The sequence below is a fragment of the Rattus norvegicus genome, chromosome 15 (genome assembly GCF_036323735.1).
Source record: "Rattus norvegicus strain BN/NHsdMcwi chromosome 15, GRCr8, whole genome shotgun sequence".
Lineage (NCBI taxonomy): Eukaryota > Metazoa > Chordata > Mammalia > Rodentia > Muridae > Rattus > Rattus norvegicus.
The window spans coordinates 83,050,758-83,077,431 of record NC_086033.1 but is presented as its reverse complement, the minus strand read 5'-3'; the positions used below and the strand labels follow the sequence as shown (position 1 = coordinate 83,077,431).

Genomic DNA, 26,674 nt, shown 5'->3' with positions numbered 1-26,674 from the left:
GCCTCTCCTCAGAACCAGCTTTACTACATTCCAGTCCTCGGGTACATTCCGTTTAGAGGCATTTTACAATTCATTTTTGTTGTACAGATTCTTTTACATGGCTGTTCTGTGTAACATCCAAAAGTATTATCCTTTAGAATGAGGAAGAACAGAGACTAAGGGCTGAACGTGAAGGACTTCCACATAACACTTCTTTGTTTTGCCTCAATTCAGTACTCAGGAAAGCAGGTTCTTCCCTTGCCACAGCGTCTGCTTGTCAGTTAACTGGTCGATGGATTTTTATCACAGGAACCTTCAAGACCACTGAAAGCTGGTTCGGTTTCAGAAATTCTTAGCGAGGTAACTGGTTAAAGTCAACCACAAGCAAAAGCTGTGGCTGGGTTTATACGGGTTGCCATTACTATTCATCTGTTAATGTGTAGAAAATAGTGTACAAAATGGTGTTCTTGTTATAGACCTTACATTTCAACTTAATGGAAACAAATACCATCATTGTCTTGATTTGTGAAAGATGCCAAACATCATACAGCACAATAAAGGACTTGCTTTTATAAGGCTCCTTGGGCCAAAATCTATATTTATTTACATGGTCACACACTCAAGAAATTAATCGCTCTCACCGCGTCTGGGCACACACTGTCTTGTTGTTCACAGGAATCCCACTCAGGGCTGGAATCACTCTGAGGACTAACTCGAGCTGTTCTTTCGTGTTGTTTTGACTCTTTTCACAATAGACTCCTGTCCCAGCAACTGAGTCAGTGACATGGAAAACCACAGATCCATGATGATTGATAACGAAGGCTTTAAAACGTGACTCAGCCAGCAGCATGGCCTACGTTCTTTCACTCCAACGCAGATCTCACATCAAACTGCTGGGGGCTTGATGAATGGCATTTACGTTTGATCTTACCTTCTCTGAAGCTTTGACTGCTTGTTCTGCTATTTGTAGATATGAAAATATACTACAAAAAATAAATAAATAAATAAACAAACAAACAAACAAACAAACAAACAGGGATAGGCCAGAAGGAGATGTTGTAAACAGTTGGCTGAAGTAAGAGAATAGTGTGGCATCAGAAACAGCCCCTGTTTGTCACTTAAGTGATGGCATTTTAACATGCAGGATGAACCACTTCCATAATCCATACTTGAGCAATTACATAGCAGATTGAACTCAGATGCTTAATGCTTAGAAGGTGGTGGGTTTGGGGTGAAGACAGAAGACTTTGCAACGCTATGACCTTGGCATAGCATTACTAAGAGTGTTTCAAACCACACTGTCATATTATAAATTCCTGTGATTTCAGATTATACATACAGTAACATATTTAAGCATACATGGCATGAACGTAGGTGTGTAGGAGAGTGAGGCATGAGAGGAGGCAGATATAAGGGAGATGGGCTCATCACACAGCAGATACCTGTGTGTAAGGAGACCTATGTAACCTATGGAACCACAGTGTCACGGATACATAGTAGCAAAACAGTTTTCATTAGAAACATCTAAAGAAATCCGCAGCTGCTTTCCCTGGGGGGGAGGAGAAAGGCTGAAACAATGGCAAAGGACAAGGGGAAAGGACATCTTTGTGTGTAGTCCTTAAAAGAGATGAGTTACCATTCAAAAGGCTTTTTTGGTTTGCCTTTATTGTGTACAGGGGGTAGGAGTGATGTCGGTGTATGAGCGTACATGCCTGTGCCATGGCAGGATCATGGAAGCTAGAGGGAAACATGCATGAGTGGGTTCTCCCCTTCCGCCATGTGGACTGTATGCTCCCAGCTCAGATTGGCAGATTCAGTAGCAGGCACTGTCTCATTTGCCGTCCCCCACACAAATAATATGAATTTTCATGTTTAAAAACATGTAGACTAGCTAATAGCAAACACATAAAGACTCCTCAAAACAAAAACATCAAAACAGGTTAAAACCTGAATCGGGAGGGAAAACAAACCAAAAACACGACAAAACGTTGGTCATGGTAAATGTGTCTTGTAGAAACAGGGGTGCCTGTGTCTTTGTCATATTCCATTGTAATTTCAGAGAACTTCATGGGTAACTAATAAAAGGATGAGTCATGCACTTTCTGTCTCAATCAGAAGAGATTAAGGTTTGAAAAGGTACATGTAAATGAATTACCTGACATTACAAACTAATCCTGTTTTTCTACTGGGCATTAAAAATGAAACAACACGCAAGTCCAGGCCAAACTTCATAGTTAAAGTCTTTTTTTTTTCTTCTCGTAATAGTAGTACAGCTAATCTTTAAAGACTTTATTCATCACCAGGAAAAAAAAAAAAAACCACCAAGAAGGAAAGTTAAATATCAATTTCTCTGCACAGAAATTGCTTGCCGTGAGTTACCGTGTTGATGGACCGAGAGCAATTCTTTTACCCTGACCTGGATTGTTTTGAACTGTGCGCTGTGCAGTTCAGTCACCCCTCTCGTTAAATAAGTTCGTATTGACGTTGTCTAGAGTGGGGCTTCCCAGGGCATTCTTTGGAAAGACTATTCAGACATGCGGAAATGAGCTTCTACCTCAACACTGACAAGGGCTATCTTCTCGCCTGCCTCTGCTGCCACTTGCTTTTGGAATTGGTTGCATCAGACTGGCTTGGGTTTGGGTGTTTAGAAACAGGTTTAATTACGTACCCCAGACTAGCGTCCAGCTCTGGCTTCTCCTGCCTCAGCCGCTCACATGCTGCGATTACACGCCTAGCTTGCTGTTGTAAACATTGTTTCTCTTTCTCCAGAACTCTTTAAACCAAAACAGCCACACTTCTTTCTTTAGCTATTGAGAAACATCCAGGAGATGAGAGCAGTGGGTATGATCATGGAGCCCATGGGGGCTACCGAGTCCACCGCCATTTTGTTAGCCTGCTTAAGGCCCTAGATCAAGGGCTGGGCTTCTCATCGTGTAATGCAACTCCTTCTTTTTTCAGTTCAATCTCACCATTTAGCATTGAGAGCACAAGACGCCAGAGACGATCAGAATCTCCAGATTCCAGGAAGAGGCGCATCCATAGATGTGACTTCGAGGGGTGCAACAAAGTATACACAAAAAGTTCTCACCTGAAGGCACACCGGAGAACACATACAGGTACGGCTCCCGTGGGCTTCTTACCAGGGGGGTGGGGAATGTGGGAAATGACAACAGCTCACCCTGGGCTCATTAGTGTGTGACGGACATTCTCAACATTTTGAGTTTGGTTCATTCCTTCTGTCTTGTGTGCATTTTTTAAAACGCTGTGGACAGAATGAGCTAATCATCTTTCTGGTGATCAGCTTAGCCACTTAATAATTATGTAATTTATTAGGTTTTAAAATATCCGCAGGATACTTCAAACAGCAAGCCAAACAACATTCTTCCCTTCCTTCAAGCTTACATCTAATTCACCACCATCCTTGGGCCACACGTGTTCTGTTTTCAATATTCTTCCACTTAATTTTATTTCAGTTTTAGTTTTTTAAGATGGGGCTTTTCTGTACAGCCCTGGTTGTCCTGGAATTCACTCTGTAGACCAGGCTGGCCTCAAACTCAGAGATCTACCTGCCCCTGCCTTGCAAGTGCTGGGACTAAAGGCATGCACCACCACTGCATGGCAACACTCTTTTTCTTAAATAGCAGAGAAATTAACTTAAAACTCAAAATGTATATGTGCAAAGCAGCTCTGAAGGTATTTTTAAAACCAGTTACATCCAAAATTACCCAGGAAATCCTGTGTAATTTTCCTTGGTAGTTGTTGTCACATAGGGAAGGGATTTTCAATACTTACAGAGAAAAGAAATTGATCCCTAAATAATTCACAATTTTGCCACGATTCAACTATTCATCCTTCCGTATACCTATGTCCCACCCATCTAGAAAGCATTGATTGAAACCATTGGCCACAATGTGTTTCTTGTGCTGTGTGACCCTAAGCTGGCAACCCTGGGCTTTCTCTGAGTAGACTCAGTGGGAGCCACTAGCAAGGGACAAAAAACAAGAGAAGACCCACCAGCACTGCCTTTCCTACTAAGTGGCTGGTGACTAAATTCAGTGACACTCGAAGAAGCAGATGAAACAGGGAGACAGTCATAGCCTCTCTGCTGAAACAGGCCACAAACCAACAAGTCCTGTCAAGTGCCTGTCATTGACAGAGACCAGACTCCAGCATGGTTCTCTCATGAGAAACTTCAAACATAATAGATTCCTGTGTGACTGTGTAAAATGTGTTCTCCATCATATCAAAATAACCACTCAAGGCAAACCACTTCCCAGATTAAATTGTAAAATCATTTCAACTGGCCTTCTTGGCCATTTCTTTAGCCCATGTTACTACTTCTGTTTGCAAAATCATGGGCCAGAAGCATTAATCATGCACGCTATCTACAGGGGCTGCAAACGGGTGCAACATGCTATAAATTCACGAATTTAATTTGTTCCACAGTTTCACCCATGAGCATATTTTGTCATGCTGGTCACTATTATAGCTCACAGGGTTCACAACTGAGTAAGACTGTTGGTGACTCCACCCCACCCCAGCAGCCTGAACAACACCTTCTAGTACTGGGAGAGCTAGTCAACAAGAAGTAAGTTCTCTGGTCAGTACCCAGTTGTTTTCTGCATCCCCTATGGCCAAAGTATATGATGATTTGAGCAATGAGGCTTACAGGCAAGTATTACTCAGTAACCAAGAACAATAGCTTTTATTGTTTGGGGGTGTCTCTGGGATACCCCTAATCAATAAGTTAGGGAGAAATGTCCCATACCCATCTCTGGAGTTTATATTTGGCAGCCTATGACTTTTGGGAGAAGTAGCATGTCCTGAGAGAAGCAACTCTAATGAAACAACCAGAAGAAATGTTAGTAGCCTGTACTGATTTAGGGCTCTGTTGGCCCCTCCTGACCAATATCCCCAGCCTGGAACAGAAGATGTTGTTCACTGCTCTACTGTTTCTAGTTTCTTCTTCTGTGCTTTTCCCTGCTTTCTACCTAATTCTGTGTTCTTCCTTCTCCTTTGATTGTGCACTTCCTCATGAGAAGTTCTCATCTTTCTTGGGCACTGCTGTTAATTTTGTGGTATATTGATTTACTATGGTTCTGAGAATCAAACTCACAGCAATGCACATGCTACCAACAGATAGACCATCGAGGTCCACTCTCCGCCCCCTAGACTGTTTTTCAATCACATTCTTAGTCATTAAGACAAATAAGTGAGCGTAAAGACATGAAAGCCCACAAGCAGGAAGTGTGGTGAGTCCATGCCCTAATTGTTAATAAACGGGCGATTTTTCTATCCATACACATGGAGGAATTTTCTTCCATGAATCATTATATGTTGAGCTATTCCTATTCTCCTTGAGCTCTCTGGAATACATATTAGCCTCATTTTCACACAGACACACCCCTATTCTATTTATCCAAGTGATACATCAGAGAGGAGGGTTTCAAATCAGGTGTGATTAAAGAACGTATTTTCCCCAGGAGTATTGGATTTCATCTTTCAGGTTTTAACATGTACTAAGCAAGTAGAAGAGACGTCAGTTATTCTCCATGATTCAAAGCAACATAAACCTTGACTGCTGAAGCTAAATTAACAAGCTTGAGTTATGAGCAAGAGGGCCCCACAGATTTTGAAGGTCAGAGTGACCCCATACGTCACCACACAGAGTATGTTTCCTAATGAAAGAGAGCTCTTGCCTGTCCACCTCTCATAGAAGCAGTCATTACTCCGCTGTTTTCCACACACTTGCACATCCTCTGTGTTGTTCTCTCTGCTCAGTGCCCTGGATCTTTTTCACACAAGCACTGCTGCCCCAACCCTAGACTTTCTACCTCTCCTTAGAAACATCTGCCAGCAGCTTGCTTTTCAGCAAGACACTGGGTAGAAGTTGAGGACAGAGTCCTGTCCTCTTACAGCGTGCGATAGTCGGACGAGTATTATGGTGCAGTTTGGGGCTTCCAGATAAATGGGGATCCCTCAAATGATAATACTTTTTCTGTCACTGACTGTCAGTCATTGGGTCCAATGGTCAAGCACCTCCTGACCTCCAGATTAGACACTCCCAATTTTGTCAGCCAAGCCTTTCTAGGCATGTTTCAAGTTTATCTTGTTATGCTGTCTTTTTAAAATTTGTGTTCAATATATAGTAAGGAAAGAGATATTTATGGAATTCTTTCAATGTGTACAAAATATATTTAAGTCTTCTGGAGTTAACTCTGTTGGGGCATCTAAATCAAGGAATGCAGCCAAGTAGATCTAGTTTATCCATTGTAGTAGATAGAGACTGATGTATTTTAGACCTAGACTTGTAATGTGCAAGTTATCCCCAAAATGATGACTTCCCTTGGGAGGAGGGTTGAGGTAACACCTGGGGACCCAGGAAAATCTTGTAATGTTGGCAGCCTGGGGATTTATATGTACTTTTTCCGATCCAGAAAACCAGTATTATAAGACCACTATAATGACTTATTATATTGTGTTGGAATCAGTAAGTAAAAAGGATCTGAATAGTCCTTGTGCGCACAGCAGTCAGTCAGTTGATTGCCAGTTGAACATGACAAATGCAAAGAAATTGTCCTGAGTTGTAATCCTAGGGACCTCCATATGGCAGGCTCTCCTTTCAAACATGCTACCTCTAGTCTGCAGTAATAACAACTTGCTAAACTCCGGCTCCAAACTCCAAATGTAACAAATCCATTCATCCCTTTAGCAGTGGATTACTTACAGCCAACCCTCTGTATCTACAGGGCCTGCTCTGTGCATTCCACTAGCCTTGGGTTTTACTTAACATCTGTGGACCTTTTTTTGTCAGCATCCCTCAGCGGTTGTGGGAAGCATTGTCATTGTATCAGATATCGTAAGCGGACAGATCTTATCTGGGCTGTACAAAAAGATGTGTGGAGGTTAAATGCAAATATTTCACTGGTTTCTATCTTATACCTCGAGTATCTGTGGGATTTTTCTTTTCTCTACAGAGAATGGGGATGGAGCAAAAACCAGTTCTCTGATCCCAAGAGACCACTCTAGGCTGTGCAGGCACAGCCTCTTAAAACGACAGTCAAGTGGCATTATTGTCAAATAGAAAAATAAAAAGAATAAAATTTGGTTAACTTGTTGTAACTGGTGTCAGATGATCCTGCGCTAGCTTATAATTTGTAATTATACACAAGATTTCATAACGTAGTGAGTAAAATGTAATCAACACTGGTTCTATAGAAATTCAGGCTGGCTTGCATGCTTTTAATAAACAATTTCTTAGCCTTACCTTCGCTTCAGGCATGTTGAGTAAGATCCTTATGTGTGACCAATAATACTTAATGTGGAGCTTGGGATTATAACAGATGACTTACGAAATCCATGCACGCTATGGGAGGGGAGCGGGCTGCAATAAGAAAGGATAAGAAAGACACTGTAAAGATCCTATTAATGCTTTAACTTTCTGCACTTCAGTAGTGTCTGACCGCTTGGGTGTTTCCTTAGGACGCAACATTGTAAACATTTTTAGGGATCCAGGAAAGGGATCTTTTCTAGATATTAGCAATGGATGCACAGTTCAAGAAGAGCTTGGTGAGTGCACATTTAAATAAGTTAAATTTAAAAATAATCAACTCCATTTTGTTACTGTGGAGCTCAGGTAGTAGCGGGAATGTGTGAGTGAGGATTTTGAAATGTCATTATCACAACACCCGTGGAGGCTACATTGTTACAGGAACATTTCAGAGGAGAAACAGGTAGCTCAGGAGTCAAGGCAATTTTGCTGGCAGGCCTACTGTTCCTTCTCTCTAGTCTACATTGTATATTTCTTCCACACAGTAAGGTGTCAGATTATTTAAGTGAAAATATAGAAGATTTAAGTCAATGGAGTCTTATTCATACAATGAATAACTACTGATGATTTTCTTCATTTAAAGATAGTATGGGTATATTAGATTTATCTAAGCGTGCATTTTAAAAGAAAATATGATATCATTTAGAATGCTATTATCTAAAGCAATGCTTCTCAACCTATGGGTCACAACCCCTTGGGGGCTTGAAGTACCCGGGGCTCGAAGTACCCTTTTACGGGTGTCAACTGAGATCATTCAAAAGCACAGATATTTACAATATGACTCATAACATTAGAAAAAGTACAGTTATGAAGTAGCAGCAAAGATAATTTTATGGTTGAGTGTCACCGCAGCATGAGGAAGTGTATTAAAGGGTCGCTCGCTGCCTTAGGAAGAAGGTTGAGAACCACAAAGCCCCATAGCAGTTTCAATGGGTTTCAACACGCAGGTGTTGGTAATTCCTACAGCCACTAGATGGAGCACGAGACTCAGCTGTTGCAGCTAGTGTAGGTGGGGAATTTGACGGTCCTCCTGTTGTGTGGGACATACTGAAATGAAACACACACGGCAATCAGAGTGAAATGTTCCGCGGAACATTTCAACTTAGTGATGAATGAAAGACAGAGATGAATTTCAAATCCAGGCTCTAAAAATAATCCCAACACGTTCTTTCTTTTCTTTTTCAACAATCATTTGAAATATTTCATATTATAAATTGATCGCATGCCTCTGCCACAAATCTGGGGGAGGCTTAATAGGGCAGTTGTGCTTAACATTCATTGACGTGTATATGAAAGCTGAACTCGAGGTAGATACGTTTCTCATGTATCTGACTTTGTAAAAATAACTCATATCAGAATTTTGGACGTCCAAAGGTTACTTGTGGAGGCTTGAAAATAGGAGCCAGGGATGATTAAACAGTCTCTGAAATCTGTTCTTATTTACCTTTGAAAATAAAGGAAACTGTACACTAATTAATAACGCCTCCTTTAATGAAAGGAGCATGTGCTGTAACTGGATCATTGTTATTTATAAATTCCATGTGTGATGTGCTTAAGCCCCACTTACACCTACACTCCCTCCCACACGGCGATCCTAAGTGGTGCAGATTCCACCAGCTCACTTTTCCCTTGACTCATCAGTTCTTACTGCTATTCATGTATTTCTTTCTTCTAAATTGACGTCTCTATTTTTTTTTTCCTGAATGAGATTCTAAAGTGGCTTGGGGAGATTCTCTGACAGCTGTACATCCTGGGGACCTTTGGGTTCACCTTCAGATATGTACAGTGCCACTGTTCCGATATTTGTGTCATTAATGAACCATGGCTCATGGTACACTGACCTCCCCTCTTTAGGACCCCCTCCCACCTCTATCAACTATAAGAAAAAGCACACGATCTAGAGATAGGACTGAGGTGTCATCTAAGAACTCATTCCTTTCAGGGTAGAATCGTCTTGAGGTAAGTAGCTTGTAAGTCCTGACCAGAGTTTCTGTTATCTGACCTGTGTGGTTGTCGTAGTCTGTTTCTGGGGCTGACAGTACTGTATCAAAGACTAGGCAAGATTTAAAGAAATGAGGTTGATCATGATTTCTGGGTTTGGGCCAACATTGAAGGACTACGTTAGACAGTGGCTTTGATATTGGAGTCCCAAGGTGGCTGTTACAGGACAGCAGACAGGAATGTTTGAGAGACTTATTCCTACTCCTTTATACCTCATGGTAGGGATTAAATTTTAACATGAATTTGGGGCTTTTTTGTTTGTTTGATTTTTGTTTTGGGTTTTTGGTTGTTGGTGTTAGTAGTGATGGTGGTTGGTTTTTTGGTTTTGGGGGTTTTTTTTGTTTTTGTTTTTGTTTGTTTGTTGTTGGGGTTTTTTTTGTTTTTGTTTTTTTTTGCCTTTTTTGGTGGTGGTTTATGGGGTGAGTCTGGGTGTAAACCACACACAAACTACAGTGAACTGTGCTGAGAAATTTAAAAATGAAATATGAAATTTGAAGTGATGAAGCTGAAGTTTGCATCCTTTTATCCCATAACTGGTAAGCTTGGAGCAGCTACCAAAGGTGTGGGAATCACATGGTTTTTCACTGTTAGCTTTATCCCTGGGTGTTGTAAGTCTCGTTACAAATGCACGACTCAGGGCCTTAGTTGTATAACCCAAGTAGATACAGTGGGAACACACCATAGGCATTCAGCAGTGCTTTGCTGAAGTGGATCCAGCTATAGATACATGTCACTGTAAGCACGTGGCTATAATTAAATTACTTTACTTGGGACTCTAATGGATCTCATATGTATGAGCGGTAGTTGTTTGGGGAGTGACGCTAACTACCATTTAGTAAGTATAGTGTGTCACTGTTGTAAATAAACAGTTATTTACATCCTTACTAAAATATTTCAGTTTTCCGTTTGAACATGGATTGAACTCAGCAAGTATTAGTTGTCCATTTTCTGCATTCCTATAGATCGACTTTCAGAAGGGCAGGAAAAAAACCGTGGACCATCCTTGGTGAGCTTGCCCATAGCAGAGTAGATAATTCGTAAGGTAGCCATGGAAGAGAAAGCATGCAGGGATGCAGGCATCCGGATCCTTGGCTGGAACAGTGCTAAGTTCTCCAGAGGAGCCAGGATCTGTGCAGCTCATTCTGATCTTTTCCTCCAACCTCAAACGCCCTGCCTACTTGACTCTAACCTTCCTACATCATCAGTTTATGACTTCTATTCATTTTCCAAAATGTCTCAGTGTCACCTGGCCTATTAAGTTCTTTGACATCCCCCACCACACACACACACACACACACACACACACACACACCTTGTGCCACCAAGTAGGCACCTCACCCTCCAGAGCCCTCCAGTATGTGTTGCCTGATACTATTAAGATGTGACGGTGGGAAGGAAAGTCATGTGGGGAAAATGGAGGCAAGTAGAACAGTATCCATGGCTGCTGAGCACATGTGAGGATGAAGGAGGGGACGGCTAAGCTAAGAATATCCAATGCATGTGCTTGTGATGGTGCTTAAAGTACTTGTACACATGAAGCTCTCACATGGAGAGTACAAACATCTCTCTGACCCCCAAATCACGCATAACTTTGGAAGTATGCTATATATTTTCATCAACTATGTAAATCCCAGGAAAGGAGCCACAAGGGGTCACGTATGGAGGAAAAGGCACATTTTAAATTAAGGACCTGGCTGCTCAGGGTCTGTGTTCTTGTCACTCCACCCAGTCTTTGACAAGTTCACATGCCTTCCAGGCTGATCTCTTCAGGAGAGCCACCACCCCGCGCTTGCCTGTACCGCAGCACACAATCATTTAGTGTTAGTGCAACAAGGTGGATGGCACAAGAGGTAACTGGCTCTGTGTCTTGGAAGCTTTCTCTGCAGTCCAGAAAAATTTTAGGTGAGAAGACAGAGACCAGGAGCACTTGTCCCTAAATAAAACAAGACAGGCAACACGTAAGTGCTCGGCCACACTCAACATACAACTCTTTGCATGCTAATGAATGAGACATAAAAATGAGGACAAGTGGTTCTAAATTCTGTGGGCAAGACTGCCATATTGGCAAATACCTTCGATGGGGAGCATCATAGCAAGAGGAGAAGATGCTTGTCTGTGTATGTTGCCCTGGTGGCACAGAGCAACCATCTTTAACCATCCTTGTGGCCATTTTCCTTTGCAAGCCAGCATTTCCCCTGCCTACCTAAAAGGAGGAAACCTTTTCAGTCTAGATTTCTGTTGATATGCTTAGAAAATGTTGCAAATGTTATACTGTCTTCACTAAAGGGAAGAGAGTTCTCTCGACCTATCAGAGAGTTAATGTCTTTTAAAAGATCTATAGTGTTCTCAGTGTACTGTATATATTTGATTTAATTTTATCCTAAAAGCTTTATCTTACTGAATTGCTGTTTTAAAAGTTGATCTTTGACATACACTTAAAAAAGCCTGTAAAAACCACCTGCTAATGAGTATCTCTGTTTAACAATACATTGCAAAGTGAATTTTGCTTTCTGAATTTTATTTATGTGAGCACCTATATGATCAAACTAAAATTGCTGTGAGATATTTATGGACATCCATTCATTTTGAGCTCCATGTTATCTTTACATTTCTCGGAGGGCTGTGAAGAAAAGAGTGTTGGGAACTGTGATTCCCATCCTCTGTGCTTGGTCATGTTCTATCTGAGAATCGAACATCACCTTGTCCTGAATGGTAGGAGTACTTGTTACTAAAATAGATTTTGCAGTGTTTAAGAGAATTATTGAAGGGTTGGGGATAAGGCCCTGGGTTCGGTCCCAGCTCTGAAAAAAAAAAAAGAAAGAAAAAGAAAAGAAAGAGAATTATTGAACACAGTACTTATTACAAATGTAATATAGAACTGTGTTTTGATAGAAGATATATATTTATCATTAAAGAATTTAGAAAGGGTTTTTTATGATACTCGTTCCTATTAGCTCCTCATAACTAAGAATAAGCTTATTACCATAATGATTAAAATAATACTCATTATTTTGAGTATTTTGAGTATTTTGAGTATCTGAGTAAGAACACACAAGGCTAAGTAACCAAGGACATAGCTGAGTTAGAAAGTGCTCAGTGTACAAGCATGAGGTCCCACGTTCTCTCCTCAGAACCCATGTAAAAGCCAAGTGCAGCAGCAGGCCCGTTATCCAGCACTGGACAGGCAGAAACTGGAGGATTCATGTGGTTCCCTGGTCAGCTGGTATAGTTGAGTGTGTGAGCTCCAAGTTCAATGAGAGACTCTGTCTCCAAAACTAAGGTGAGAATGAGGCTGGAGAGGTGGCCCGGCAGTTCAGAGCGCTTGCTACACTTGCAGAGAATCTGGGTTCAATTCTCAGCACCCACAAAGCAGCTCACAACTGCCTCTGACTGCAGTCTCAGGGGATCTGATGATCTCCTCTTGTGTCTGTACACTCCTATATTCATGTGGCACATGGGCACACACATATACATTTAAATATAATAAATATATTCTTAAAAGTAAAGTGGAGAACAATGAAGAAAACGTCAAGCAATGTATTCACACACCAAAACAGATCACTCTGCATTAAGCCCAAGGGATGACACCAGAACCATGTTCAGTATCACAGAGTTCAGTCTAATGGAGAGATGGGACAACTTCCCATCACAACATAGAGTTAAGATAGTGTTAATGTAGACATTGTTCTGGGAAGATTGGTGCAGATGAGAAAGTGGAAACATCAAAATCCTGGGAAGTATTGATGGGGCAGGTAAATGACGAGACTTCCACAAAAGAAACTACAGGAGACGTAATCAAGGTGGGCAAAGATGTGATGGTCTTCCAGAAAGACTTCATTCACACAATCTAACATTCACAGAAAAGAGCATTGTGGTGCTTGCTTATAATGTAAGGGGAATGCAAGGTCAAAGTCAGCCTGGTAAGACCATATCTCAAGAGAGTAAGAGAGGGAAAGTGAGAGGGAGAGGGAGAGAATATGAAAGAATGAAAAGAAAAAGAATCTCCAAATGCATCACATGCATGTGGAAATACAAAAGACCCAGGAGAGCCAAAGCAGTTCTAAATAACAAATACACCCCAAGTTCAAGTTATTCTGCAGAACGTTGTAATAAAACAGTATGATACTGGCATATAAACAGACACATTAATCAATAAAATGAAGCTGAGGAACCAGATATAAGTCCATGTTCCTATAGCCACTCGATGTTTGACAGAGACCAAAAATATAGCTTGAAGAAGAGACAGCCTCTTCAACAAATGGTGCTGGCCAAATTGGACAGGTGTATGTAGAAGAATAACTCTAGATCCTTATCTCTTACCTGCAAGAAACTGACATCAGTGGATAAAGGACCTCAGTATAAAACCTAGTACCTTTACTATCGAAAAGTCAATCAGGTAAGACCCCAGTTGCAGCTGCTGTACCAGATGTGTGGCCCTTACTTAAGCAAATTAGCACATCTCTTCCTTAGTCAACTAATTATAGGACATGGCCCATGGGACTATAGGTACAAGTATAGCTGCATATGTCCTTTCAGTTAGGAAGGCCAGCAGTAGGCTTTTATAGTTTTGCCTTAAAAATATATTTACTTTCCAGCCCTGTGTGATAACTTATTGATTGTCTTTTCCACAAAATATAACAGTGGCCTACCATGTTGATGATATTATGCTAATTGGAACTAGTGAGCGGGCGCTGGGTACCACCTTTGGACACCTTGGACTTGTTGGTACACATGCACATGAGGATAGGAAATAAATCCAGCCAAAATTCAAGGGCCTCCTTCCTCAGTGAAAATTCTTAGGAGTCCAGTGGTATGGGGTAAAGAATGAGTTATTGCAACTGACCTCTCCCACCAACAAGAAAGGACAATGTTTAGTGGGACTGTTTGGCTTATGGAGACAGCGCTTTCTCACTCGACTGTGTTACTCTGGACCATATTCTAAGTGACTCAGATAGCTGCTAGCTTTGAGTGTTCTTCAACAGGTCCAGGCGGCTCTACTACTTGGACCATATGATACTCGATGGTCCCAATGGTACTCGGTAGCATTGGCAGATAGGAATGCTTTTTAGAGCCTTTGGTTGGCCCCTATAGGTGAATCACAGAAGAGACATTGTGATTTTGGACCAGAGCTCTACCATCATCTGCAAACAACTATTCTCCCTTTGAGAGACAGTTATTGGCCTGCTATCAGGCCTTGGTGGAAACTGCATGTTTGACAATGGGCCAATCTAAGCTGTCCACCATGAGCTCTAGGTATTATTTAACCCACCAAGCCATAAAGTAAGATGTATACAATAGCAATCTATTATCAAGTAGGTGCAGTATATACATGATTGAGCCAATCAGGTCCTGAAAACACAAGCAAGTTACATAAAGATGTTGTCCAAAGGCCTATGGTTTCTACTCCTATTACAATGCCATCTGCAGGCACATATGTACCTATAGCCTCATGGGGTGTACCCTATGATTATTTGACTAAGGAAGAGAAGACTGGGGCACAGCTTACTGGTGACTCTGCATGCTATTTGGGCACCAACCTAGAGTGCATAGCTATAACATTACGTCTGCTTTCTGTGACAACCCTGAAATAAAACAGTGGAGGGAAATCTTCACAGTGGGCAAAACATCTGGCAGTATACATGCACATACATTTTGTTTAGAATGAGAAATTGCCAGATGTGCAATTTTTCACTGACTCATGGGCAGTAGCCTAGATGGTCAGGGACTTGGAAAATAGGTGAGAAAGACATCTGGAGAAGAAGTATGCAGGTAGATCTCTCCAAGTGGGCAAGGAATTGGAAGGCACTCGTGTCCCATGTACATGCTCATCAAAAGGTGACTCACCTGAGGAGGAGTTCAGTAATCAAATAGATAGCATGACTCAGGCTATGGACAGACAGCTTCTTCCTTCAGATATACCTATCATTGCCCAATGGACACATAAACACGACAACAGGGACTGTCATTCACCAGTAGTGATAGTCTGACCTGGCTATCACTGCTACTAAGTGCCAGATCTTCCAGCAGTGGAGACTAATACTAAGCTCCATATATGACCCCATTCCCCACGGTGGATCATCCAGTGACCTGGTGTCAGGTTAACTACATTGACTGTCCTACAGTAGATACTTATTCTGGATATGGATTTGCCTTTCCTACACATAATGGTTCTGTCGAAACTCCCATTGGTGTATTCAGAGAACACCTTATTTGCTGTTATGGTACTCTACATTTTATTTCTTTTAGCAAAGGGACTCATTCACAGCCAGAGAAGTGCAACAGTGGGTCCGTGATTATGAAATCCATTGGTCTTTGTTCCTCACAATCCTGAGGCAGCTCGCTTCATAGAAAGATGGACTGGCCTTTTCGAGATACCGTTACAGAGCTAATTAGATGCCAGCGCCTAGAGGACTGGGGCAGGGTTCTTCAGAAGTGTGTATTTTCAATCAGCATTCAATATATAGTATGGTTTCTCCCATGTCCAGGATCCAGGGGTCCAGCATTAAGCGGTAGAAAGGCAATAATTCCCTTGCTATCATTCCTTATGATCTACTAGGAAAGTTTCTGTTTCCTGTTTCTGTGATCTGAAGTTCTGCTGTTCTAGAAATTTTGTTTCCAGAGACATGGGTGCTTTTACCAGGAGACACACAAAGCATCCCACTGAACTAGAAGCTCAGAATTTCTTCCCCCTGACCACTTTGGCTTTCTGGTGCCCTTAAACCAACAGGCTAAGAAAGGAATCAGAGTGTTAGGAAGGGTGCTTGATCTAGATTACGAAGGGAAAATTGGGTTGCTTCTCCAAAAACCTGTAAAAGATCATGTCTGAAGTGCAAGAGATCCAACTGAGACTTTCTTGGTACTACCATGTCCTGTGATTAAGTCAATTGGAAGCTACGACAACCTAATCCATGCAAGATGACAAAAGACACAGACCCTTCAGGGGAGAAAGTGTTGCTCACTCCTCCAGGAAAAGAACTAAGACTTGCTGAGGTGCTTGTAAAGGGTGAAAAAGTGCAGAATGGTGAGTAGAGGAAAGTAGTTATTAATACCAACTGAGGCCATGACCAGTTGTAGGATTAAAGATTATAGTTAACATGAGTTTTTCAGTCATATTGTGTTCAGAACAAGTTCTTTCCTCAATTTCTTTATCATATAAAGTAACATCTATCATAAGAATATCAGTAGTTATCTTATTTAAGTTTTAAAATACCAAAAGGCTATCCCTTAAGGGACATTGCCTCCTATTCTAAAATTTATGTGTTTGCAGTTGTATAAAGGATAGTTATAGAATGTTAGGAAAAATTGTGATCTTATATACAATGCATTTGTGATTATGTGTAAAATAGTTCTATCGTGGTAGATATACTTACAGCCTGACTTTTTTTTTTTCAATTTGGAAATTAAACAACAAAAGGAGCTACGGTTGATTGTATGTCAAGGTGATAAAGAGTGAACTCGTGATGGCTGTTCTTGGTTGTCGTCTTTACTACACCTGAAATTAACTAAAAATCCATTGGCTGGGTTCACCTGTAAGGAATGTTTTTCTTAATTAAATTATTTGGAGTGTGAAGACCCACTTTTAAACCAAATCTTTTGAGGTTAGAAAATACACCACTAATTAATTCAGATATTTTGAGGTGGAAAGACCTCCATTTAATCTGGAACACGGGAAGAAGGGAAGCTTTTGTTCTTTGCCTGCTTGCTCTCGCTAGCAAGTCCATTCCTTCACTGGCATCAGAGCCAATGTTTCTGGGATTCTGATATGTACTAAATACAATCTGAGGCATCCACATAAGACCTGGCACCTTGAACTTACAGAGGAGGCAATTCAAATTATAGGCAAAAGAAAGGATTTTCTTAACAGGACCTGGTAATATAGACATTAAAATAAACAAAGAGTAGGGTTTCATGAAACTATAAAGCTTCTATATAGCAGAGCATACCATCGTTTGAGGAGCAGGTCACTTTGTGGAATGAGAAAAAAAAATCGTTACTAACTATACATATGACAGAGGGTTAGTATGTAAATGAAACTATGGTACATGTATTTAGCTGTAAATACAAATGAGTTCTCAAGTAACTGGATAGAGCTGGAGCGCAGTATACTGAGTGAGGTAATCCAGACCCATAAATCAAATGCCCCATATTTTCTCTCATATGCCAGCTTTGAATCTTTAAAGTCATGCGTTTAAGTTTGATTACCCATCAAAGGCAGGAAAATAGTAAGGGACCTTGTGGGAGATTTCAAGAGAGTGTATGTGGAGTGCAGGGAGTAGAAAGGAATAAAAGAAAATAATGAAACAGGAAGGGTTACATACTGTGAGGGCTAAGGGAATATGGTAGAGGAGGTAACTTGAGGAAGAACTGCTATACTGAAGCCATATGGAAACCTACTGTAGAAGCTTCCTGAAATATATTCCTATGCGTATACCATAGAAGTTTGAATTGGGACACAATACATCTTCTAGACACCTTAGACTGTAGAGTAAAAATTCAGTGCCAAGTATGGCTACCTTTCTTTTGGAGCTGTTGTTCCATGGGTTCTTGTAGGACTCCCTCTCAAACATTACAGGCTATGGCTATTGTTCTTAAAACCTTCCAAAACTTGATAATAAGACCCTATTGTCGAAGACTCCCCATACTTAAGTCATACAACATGGAGACATCAAGCTGATACCTACCTTATTGCTACTGGCTAACTTTCATGTTGCTGGAAAGTTCTATGCATAATGGTTCAATACAGGGCAGACACAGTTCACAGTAATGCAACTATTGAAACTGCACCCGGTGAAAGGCAACAAAACGTAAAGAAAAATAGACCACTCCTGTGGGGCTGAATGTTGTGAACTTGCTGGATGGCAGTTAGAAGCCAGAGCTGTGATAATCATGATGGGACAGATTGAGACTACATGCCCTACCTCTCTATAGAATCATTGCAAATAAATCTCCCCTCAAAGAGACTTGAGACTTGGAACCAGTGTTGCTAAGGTTACCCCTTTTCTACCACAAGGCAGAACAAGGAGAATGTTGCTGTGGTGGTAGGTGCTGAATATAGTTTGGTCACCTGAGATGACTTTCAAGGCCACAGCTGATTGTCTTATAATGTCTCCTGTACTTAAAAGTGAGATGGGAAGTTAACACTTGGGATTTCCCTGGTAGGCTACAGCAGGAACTGTGGGAACAAGGGAACTATGTAAGTGAGAAGAAAATCTTAAAGTCTTAGCATACATCTATGTGGCAGGTTAAAGAAGACTCTGCAAAAGAAACATAAGGTAACCAGACACGTAGGCAAATGAGTGTTGACACCTCCTAGAAACACAGACTTGGAACAGCCAAAGAAAACAATGTCCTTTGACCTTGAACTTTTTGCTTTCTGTAAAGGAGATTTTATTATAGAATATTTTCATTCATTAGTGTTTGCTTTCGGGGTGAGAAAGCTAGACTTTGTGTTAACAATACTGTCTATCCAGTAAGTCATAACTTGGGCTGTGTTTGCCAGTCCAGTTCTGACCAGATATCTTCTACTAAAGCAGAAGTCTGGAGTGGCAGTATAAAAAGTGGTTAAGACTCATACAGACTAGATGCCTGATTGAAGTGGGGTTAGCTACTGCGACTGCTAGATTAACAAGCTCTCAAGGTCAAATGTTAAAAATCACGAAGTCACTTAGAAAAAGGCACGGTGTGTGGAAAGTAGAAAATACTATTGTTATCAAGGTTTGCCTTTATAGAATGACACAGGGGCTCACTTAGTGATGGTTACATGCAATGAAGAAGTTAGTCCAGACAGTCCAGGGGAATGAAGAGTCGATTATTTGATTACATTTCCAAGACCAAATAAATCGATCAGACATATTATACAGCAGATTGGTCTACTTGACTCAGACAGTTCTGTACCTAAGATGTTTTCAAAAGCACAAGTTGGCATGGACAACCAGTTACCTGAACAATTTAATTTGTTCCTTAAAAACAGGAAACAGGAGCTTGGAGAGATGGTGGAGAGGACCTGGGTGTTGATTCTTTAGGACCTAGGTAAAAAAGAGAGAGAAAATTAGAAAGAAATAATACTATGTTTAAAGGCACATGATTACAACACTGGAACAGGGAGGAAGACAGGAAGATCCTTGGAATTCAATGGCCAGCCAGTCTATCTCAGTCAGGAAGTTGTAGGTTCAGGGAGAAAATACACATTAAAAAGCAAAATGGGGGGGTTGGGGATTTAGCTCAGTGGTAAAGCGCTTGCTTAGGAAGCGCAAGGCCCTGGGTTCGGTCCCCAACTCCGAAAAAAAAGAACCAAAAAAAAAAAAAAAAGCAAAATTGACTTGACAAGCACTTAATGAAGACATTCTGTGTCAGCCTCTGAGGTCTACATAGGCTTGTGTGGGTGAGCACCTAAATACATTTTTAAAAAATCATAATACACACACACGCACTCACACACGCACGCACGCTCACACCTTTAAATCCCACACAACAGAAAAAATGTATTTTATTTGTATTTTTTTCACAGTAAACTGGATTACCTTTAGTTTCAGGAGCATAAAATTAAACGTCCTGTAGTGTGCAGTTGGGAGTTTCACAGCTTGTAGGAATAGATGACAAGCCAACGTGTTAGAGATGGGTGCTGCGTCCACAAGTTGAGTTCTACAGCCTAGAACCCAGATCCAGGTTGGTAACTAAGCCCATGTTCGGCCATTTTGCCTGATTTTAAAGCCCCAAGTAGCATGGACTGTGTTTACTCCAAGAGGGACTGTGGCCTAGCCCATCCTTGGGCAATGTAGAGGCTTGTAATACCAGTTCTTTCCTGATCTCCAGGTTTCTAGTTCTGTGTCTTGAAAGTCCCTAATTTCCTTCCAGATCTAGATATCTGTGAACTTTCATGAACTGATGTAACAGAAACCAGAAGACAAGATAGGAATCTTGACTCCCCCCTCGCCTTCTCTTCCCTGATATGCAAATACCATCCCTCAAGTGAAATAGGTTGTCACAGCAAATATGTTGAGCCCTGAATGAAATGAAACTCATTTGTCAGTGTCTGGGCCCTGTAACTTTGTAAAAGTTAAACATATTTCAAAAATGCACTTCTGAACTTAGAAAAATGGCCTGCACTTCCTGTTGCTAAAGGGGCTCCTTTTCAGTTGCTTGAGAAAATAGCAGAGGAGCCACGGAGAGCACGGGGGTTTTGTTTAACATGGGCCTTTTGAAATCGTGCATTCCTCTATGTATGTGGCTTGCACGTCACCTTCGGATGAAAGGCACCTGCTCTTTGTCTCACCCCACGTTTACCTTTTAGCATTTCAGGTAGTGAAATGGGAGGCCCTGAAAACGTGATTTTTTTGTTTGGTGGGTTTTGGGAATCCATTCAATACCTGATGTTTTCTTTAGACTTTATTGTACCTACTCCTGGGTAAAGGCCGAGCTAGTCTTAATCCTTCTCTTTAACCAGAATGGAAAAGACAAGGAGCTCATAATAAATCAGTTTGTGTTGACTGTTTTGAGACAGAAAAACAAAAATCTGATCTGGGTTTCTTATTGTTAGCCAGACACTTCATTAATAACACGGGTTAGCACAGGGACAAATGCTGCCTGTATGTGCATAGAAAGTTGTGTCCAACATCAACTCCAAGTGTGCCCTTCAAAAACTTTTAGAACAACAACAAAATGATAGTTTTTAAAAGTTATTGATGATGAGGAGGTGGTCTTGGGAGGGGCTTGGCCACAGTGCACATGGGGAGGTTAGAAGACACCCTTGTGGAGTTCATGTGTTCTTTCCACTGTTGCCTACATTCCAGTGACGTCACCAGTTGTCTGGTAATCTCCTCTAACCACTGAGCCATCTCAGCAGCTCCCAGGTGCCCTCACTCCTGCCTGGTATATTTGCTTTCTTAAGATTATGCTGAAAGTGCTTTATTAAAATAGGATATGTAACAATGAAAGAAATGGCTTAACGGGAAGCCAAACTGTACCCCAAAGGAGTGACAAAGTGTCACCCAACTAGCCAGCCATCTTTGCCTCTGTATTCTTTGTTTTACTTTACATTTTAACTTTATGCTGCAAAACCAAAGTTATGTAGCAAGACTTACTGCTACAGTACTATACCAAACTGTTGCCAATAATTCCATTCTCTTTCATAGAATTGACCTAAGAAATAAGGATGGATAGTAAAGTCACAATCACCAGGAATCTTGTACATATTCTAAATAGGTTTTTAAAAGATTTTGCCTTCGAAGGGTTATGTTTGTTGCCTAACTCTCTTTTCTAGATGGAATTTACAAGGTACAATGGGGGCTGGAAACATGGCTCAGTGGTTAAGAGTCCTGGCTGCTCTTCCAGAGGTCCCAGGTTCGATTCCCAGCACTCACGTTGTGGTTCACAACCATGTGAAGCAACAGTCACAGAGAATCCAATGCTTTGGCCTCTGTGGGTACCAGACATACCAGTGGTATACAGAAATACACATGGTAAAAAACAAAATCCCTCCACGTTAATAATTTATTAAGAAAGAGGTAGGCATATATTTCTTTTCAGCATATTTCTTTGGAAAACAGTTTGGGATAAAATATGTGTATGAGTCTGCTACCAATAAACGAAATTTCAAGGAAAACTTGCTATTCCTGAAGAAAGTAACAGAAATGTTCTCACTGTCATATGTTCTCAGTCTATCTTGGTGAAGAACAGAGCTGTGAGGAGAGAAGCAGACAACCCTTGGTATTGCTCTGTTTACATTGTTCAAGCCTATGTCTTTGTCCTCTTCTGTTGTGTTTTTTTTTTTTTATTAACTTGAATATTTCTTATATACATTTCGAGTGTTATTCCCTTTCCCGGTTTCCGGGCAAACATCCCCCTCCCCCCTCCCCTTCCTTATGGGTGTTCCCCTCCCAACCCTCCCCCCATTGCCGCCCTCCCCCCAACAGTCTAGTTCACTGGGGGTTCAGTCTTAGCAGGACCCAGGGCTTCCCCTTCCACTGGTGCTCTTACTAGGATATTCATTGCTACCTATGAGGTCAGAGTCCAGGGTCAGTCCATGTATAGTCTTTAGGTAGTGGCTTAGTCCCTGGAAGCTCTGGTTGCTTGGCATTGTTGTACTTTTGGGGTCTCGAGCCCCTTCAAGCTCTTCCAGTTCTTTCTCTGATTCCTTCAATGGGGGTCCTATTCTCAGTTCAGTGGTTTGCTGCTGGCATTCGCCTCTGTATTTGCTGTATTCTGGCTGTGTCTCTCAGGAGCGATCTACATCCGGCTCCTGTCGGTCTGCACTTCTTTGCTTCATCCATCTTGTCTAATTGGGTGGCTGTATATGTATGGGCCACATGTGGGGCAGGCTCTGAATGGGTGTTCCTTCAGTCTCTGTTTTAATCTTTGCCTCTCTCTTCCCTGCCAAGGGTATTCTTGTTCCCCTTTTAGAGAAGGAGTGAAGCATTCACATTTTGATCATCCGTCTTGAGTTTCATTTGTTCTAGGCATCTAGGGTAATTCAAGCATTTGGGCTAAAAGCCACTTATCAGTGAGTGCATACCATGTATGTCTTTCTGTGATTTGGTTAGCTCACTCAGGATGATATTTTCCAGTTCCAGTGTTTTATTTTTTAAATATAGTTTTATTCTGTTGCAGAACTATCAGGGAACTCTCTTTATATCCCATAACAACATCAAATTTAGGGCAAATCTTGCTACAGCCTCCCAAGTGACAATATTTCAGGTTTGAGTCACTAGGTCCAAATCTTAGGCAACTCTTCCACAGAAATAATTCTGTATAAAATTTACTTCACATTCTGTTCCTGTCTTATATTCACAAACGGGCTGCAAGAAAATCGTTAGAAGCTCTCCCAGTTGCAAACATGGCTGATAGTAACATAATTCAATGTGAATAGTTTTATAGGCTTTTTAAAATATTCTAGGACATAGTACATATCACATGATCCAGTATTTTGATTCGTGCATTATAAATTATATGCCAATGACACGGGTCTGTTGACTGGGATGTATATTTTTAACATCTCAACTTTTAAAAGATCTTTACATCTCTTCCATTTACTGTTGACTTTCTTTTTTTTCCCGAGAATATTAATTTATTGTCCCCGCATCTCAAAGAGTAACTTGCCAGGAATTTGAACACACTGAGAAACTTGCTTCTTTTCATTGAAAGTTACAATTATATGAACCATAATTGCTGGCAAATAAATGTACCATTTATTTTATCTTTTTTTTTATTAACTTGAGTATTTCTTATTTACATTTCAAGTGTTATTCCCTTTCCCCAGTTTCCGGGCAAACATCCCCCTAATCCCTCCCCTCCCCTTCTTTATGGGTGTTCCCCTCCCCATCCTCCCCCCATTGTCCCCCTCCCCCCAACAGTAATGGTAATCCCATTATTTAGAATAATCAATCAGAAATTTATACAAATACATGAATTTCCTTGCATTTTTGGACATTATATAGTTTTAGTAGTTTAGTTTTTAACCTTAGCACTCTACCATGAATATTTCTTTTTTTTTCTTTTTCTATTAACCTGAGTATTTCTTATTTACATTTCGAATGTTGTTCCCTTTCCCGGTTTCCGGGCCAACATGCCCCTAACCCCTCCCCCTCCCCTTCTATATGGGTGTTCCCCTCCCCATCCTCCCCCCATTACCGCCCTCCCCACAACAATCTAGTTCACTGGGGGTTCAGTCTTAGCAGGACCCAGGGCTTCCCCTTCCACTGGTGCTCTTACTAGGATATTCATTGCTACCTATGAGGTCAGAGTCCAGGGTCAGTCCATGTACTGTTGACTTTCTTAATACTCTCTTTAAACAATCAAAGTAGATTTAAAAAAAAAACCAAACCCTGAAACTCAAAGTGGTGACTTATAGTACCAGTGATTTTTTTGTGGTTCTAATGTACTAAGAGAGTGTCTAGGAATTGAATTTTTTGTTTTGAAAATTCATCATTATCAGAAACAGAAAACAAGACGTGACCTTAGTCCACTTCATGTTACCTGTTGGAGTTTACAGCACGATGCCACGCAACATAACTTCCTCAAGTAATAAAACAATGAACAACCATTTATTAGAATAGACTGACTCTTTGTTTTTAATTCTACTTTATTTTTGAGAATTTTATACATGAGTACTGCTTTTATTTCATTTCCGCATCGTTTTCTACCCTGTCCAACTCTTCCCTTGCTCCCCTCAAGTTCATCACCTTTTAATTACTATAAAATTACTATTTTACTTACTTTTACAGCACAAATGACTTTAATTACTATTGTTACACACACGCACACAAACACAAACACGCACACACACACACACACACACACACACACACACACACAGAGATCTCCCCAATGTTGGCACCCCTTCCTAGACCCAGTAGAGTAGCCACTCACCATTGTTCATAGTTGCCACCTTTCCCGAGTGTGTAAAGAAGCTGGAGGTGGAACAGGGCTGTGAGTCAGGGCTATCATCTCTGGACACTAGTGAACATCAGAGAGGTGTTCCCCACCCACATGACATCTGACCCTCACCTTTTATACTTTCCTGTGTCAGAAGATACTTCTTAGAGTCTTGTGAGTTGTGTGAATCTGATAAGGAGGCATTCATTTCCTCTTGTTCAGAACTCTCAATTTAAATTATCTGTTAGGACATAACATGCATCCGGACATTAAAAGACAATGCCTACCTGGTCTCGCTAATACGTGGCTAGCTCCATAAGAGCCTGAAAGTGTGATAGCTCATTGATTGAAGGAGCTTGCCACCGGGCCTGGCAACCTGAGGTTTATCCATGGATCCCCCACTGTGGAAGAAGAGAACAAATATGTCAAGTTATCCTTTCAGATCCACATGTGTGCAATTGCACATCTGCACCCTCCAAGCACATTCCGAGTCACTGATAATAAATACATAGATAGATAGGTAGGTAGGTAGGTAGATAGATAGATAGATAGATAGATAGATAGATAGATAGATAGATAGATAGATAGATTCACAAAATATTAAGTATCTTTCAGGTGGAATGGCTCAGTGGATAAAGTACCTTGCCATCCAAGTTTGGTGGCCTGACTTCAATCTCCAATATCCACATAAGCATGGAGGGAGAGAACTGACTCCATAAAGTTGTTATGACTCCCACACATGTATTGGCACCATGACACATGAACACATGTGTCCATATCATATATACCCAGTAATGGTAATTATAAAATTTATATTTAAAATATGATTACTAAAATAATTTATTATAACACAACCAGGGGGCTTGATGGTTCAAAAAGAACATATATTCAAATAAATAATTATGTTGGAGAATGATGTAAAAAAAAAACCCAGAAATATATGTATGTGACTGAGAGGTCTTTTAACATTTGAATTGAGGCTCTTACTTTGAGAATTTGGCTACCATAACCAAATTATTTACTAACATCTCCACACCAAGCCAGCAATGTGTAATAGTACTATAGTTGAATAAATTAGCATATATTCAAGATCTCAACCATAAACAGAAGTGTCCTTTTAGATCTTGATTTAGTGGGCTCTCTATAGAAGGCCAGATGCTCCACACTTTAGTACACAGAAGGCCATGTGTTTTATGTTGTAAGTGATCCATGTTGACTTCACGGGTAAACAACCAAAACAATGTATAAACAAGTTAATGTAGACATGTGCCAACAAAAACATATTTACAGACACTAATGTTTAACTTTCATGCACTGTTCACAATTACAAACTATCCTGCTTCCTGTCTTTCCTTCAACCTTTAAAAATGGGGATCAATCCTTCTATATGTTTTTCAAGTAAAAAAAAAGGCATAAGTACCATTATTTTTTTTAAAGATTTATTTATTTACGTACTTACTTATTTATTATAAGTACACTGTCGCTGTCTTCAGACACACCAGAAGAGGACATCAGATCAGATTACAGATGGTTGTGAGCCACCATATGGTTGCTGGGAATTGAACTCAGGACCTCTGGAAGAGCAGTCAGTGCTCTTAACCGCTGAGCCATCTCTCCAGCCCCCATAATTACCATTATTAAATTGACAAAATAACCATGAGAAGGAACCTGAAGACTATATGTGCTTAAATTAGACAAGCAAATCCAGTTAGTCCACAGATGGCATAGAGCCCATCCGTGCCCTGGGCCACATCATTTTCCCTCTTGCCCCATGAGGTGAACCTCGATCTTCTTACCCCCACGTACCCTCATACCATCAGCTTCACCATTATGCATCCTCTCTTTCACCTGCAGTAGGAATGGGTCCATTGACCCCGTTTTAATCTCACGTGCTACTTCCTCACTGAGACAGAAATACGCGACGTCCTACCACACAACTGAGCAATGCTTTTCACCCGCAAAAAGAGCCTTTCTCAGGCTGTCTGAATACAACAA

The 26,674-nt window shown here is 40.9% G+C and overlaps 1 protein-coding gene and 1 long non-coding RNA gene across 18 annotated transcripts in view; one reads left to right on the top strand and one right to left on the bottom strand.

Moving 5' to 3' along the window:
* Klf12 (KLF transcription factor 12) overlaps positions 1–26,674 on the top strand; it is a 432,451-nt gene that overhangs the window by 392,567 nt on the left and 13,210 nt on the right. For all 17 annotated transcript variants that reach the window (XR_005493737.2, XM_039093393.2, XM_039093390.2 and 14 more), the window contains one exon: positions 2,938–3,095. Coding sequence is in view for 16 of the 17 variants with exons in the window: in XM_039093393.2 (XP_038949321.1) it covers positions 2,938–3,095 (158 nt within the window). In the remaining variant the exon portion in view is untranslated. The remainder of the gene's footprint in view (positions 1–2,937; positions 3,096–26,674) is intronic.
* LOC103693766 (uncharacterized) lies at positions 376–25,314 on the bottom strand. The gene is made up of 5 exons (XR_005494395.2): positions 24,967–25,314; positions 19,250–19,335; positions 11,001–11,243; positions 7,247–7,363; positions 376–3,241 (listed from the first exon to the last, which is right to left on the bottom strand). It is a non-coding gene; the product is annotated as an uncharacterized LOC103693766 (long non-coding RNA).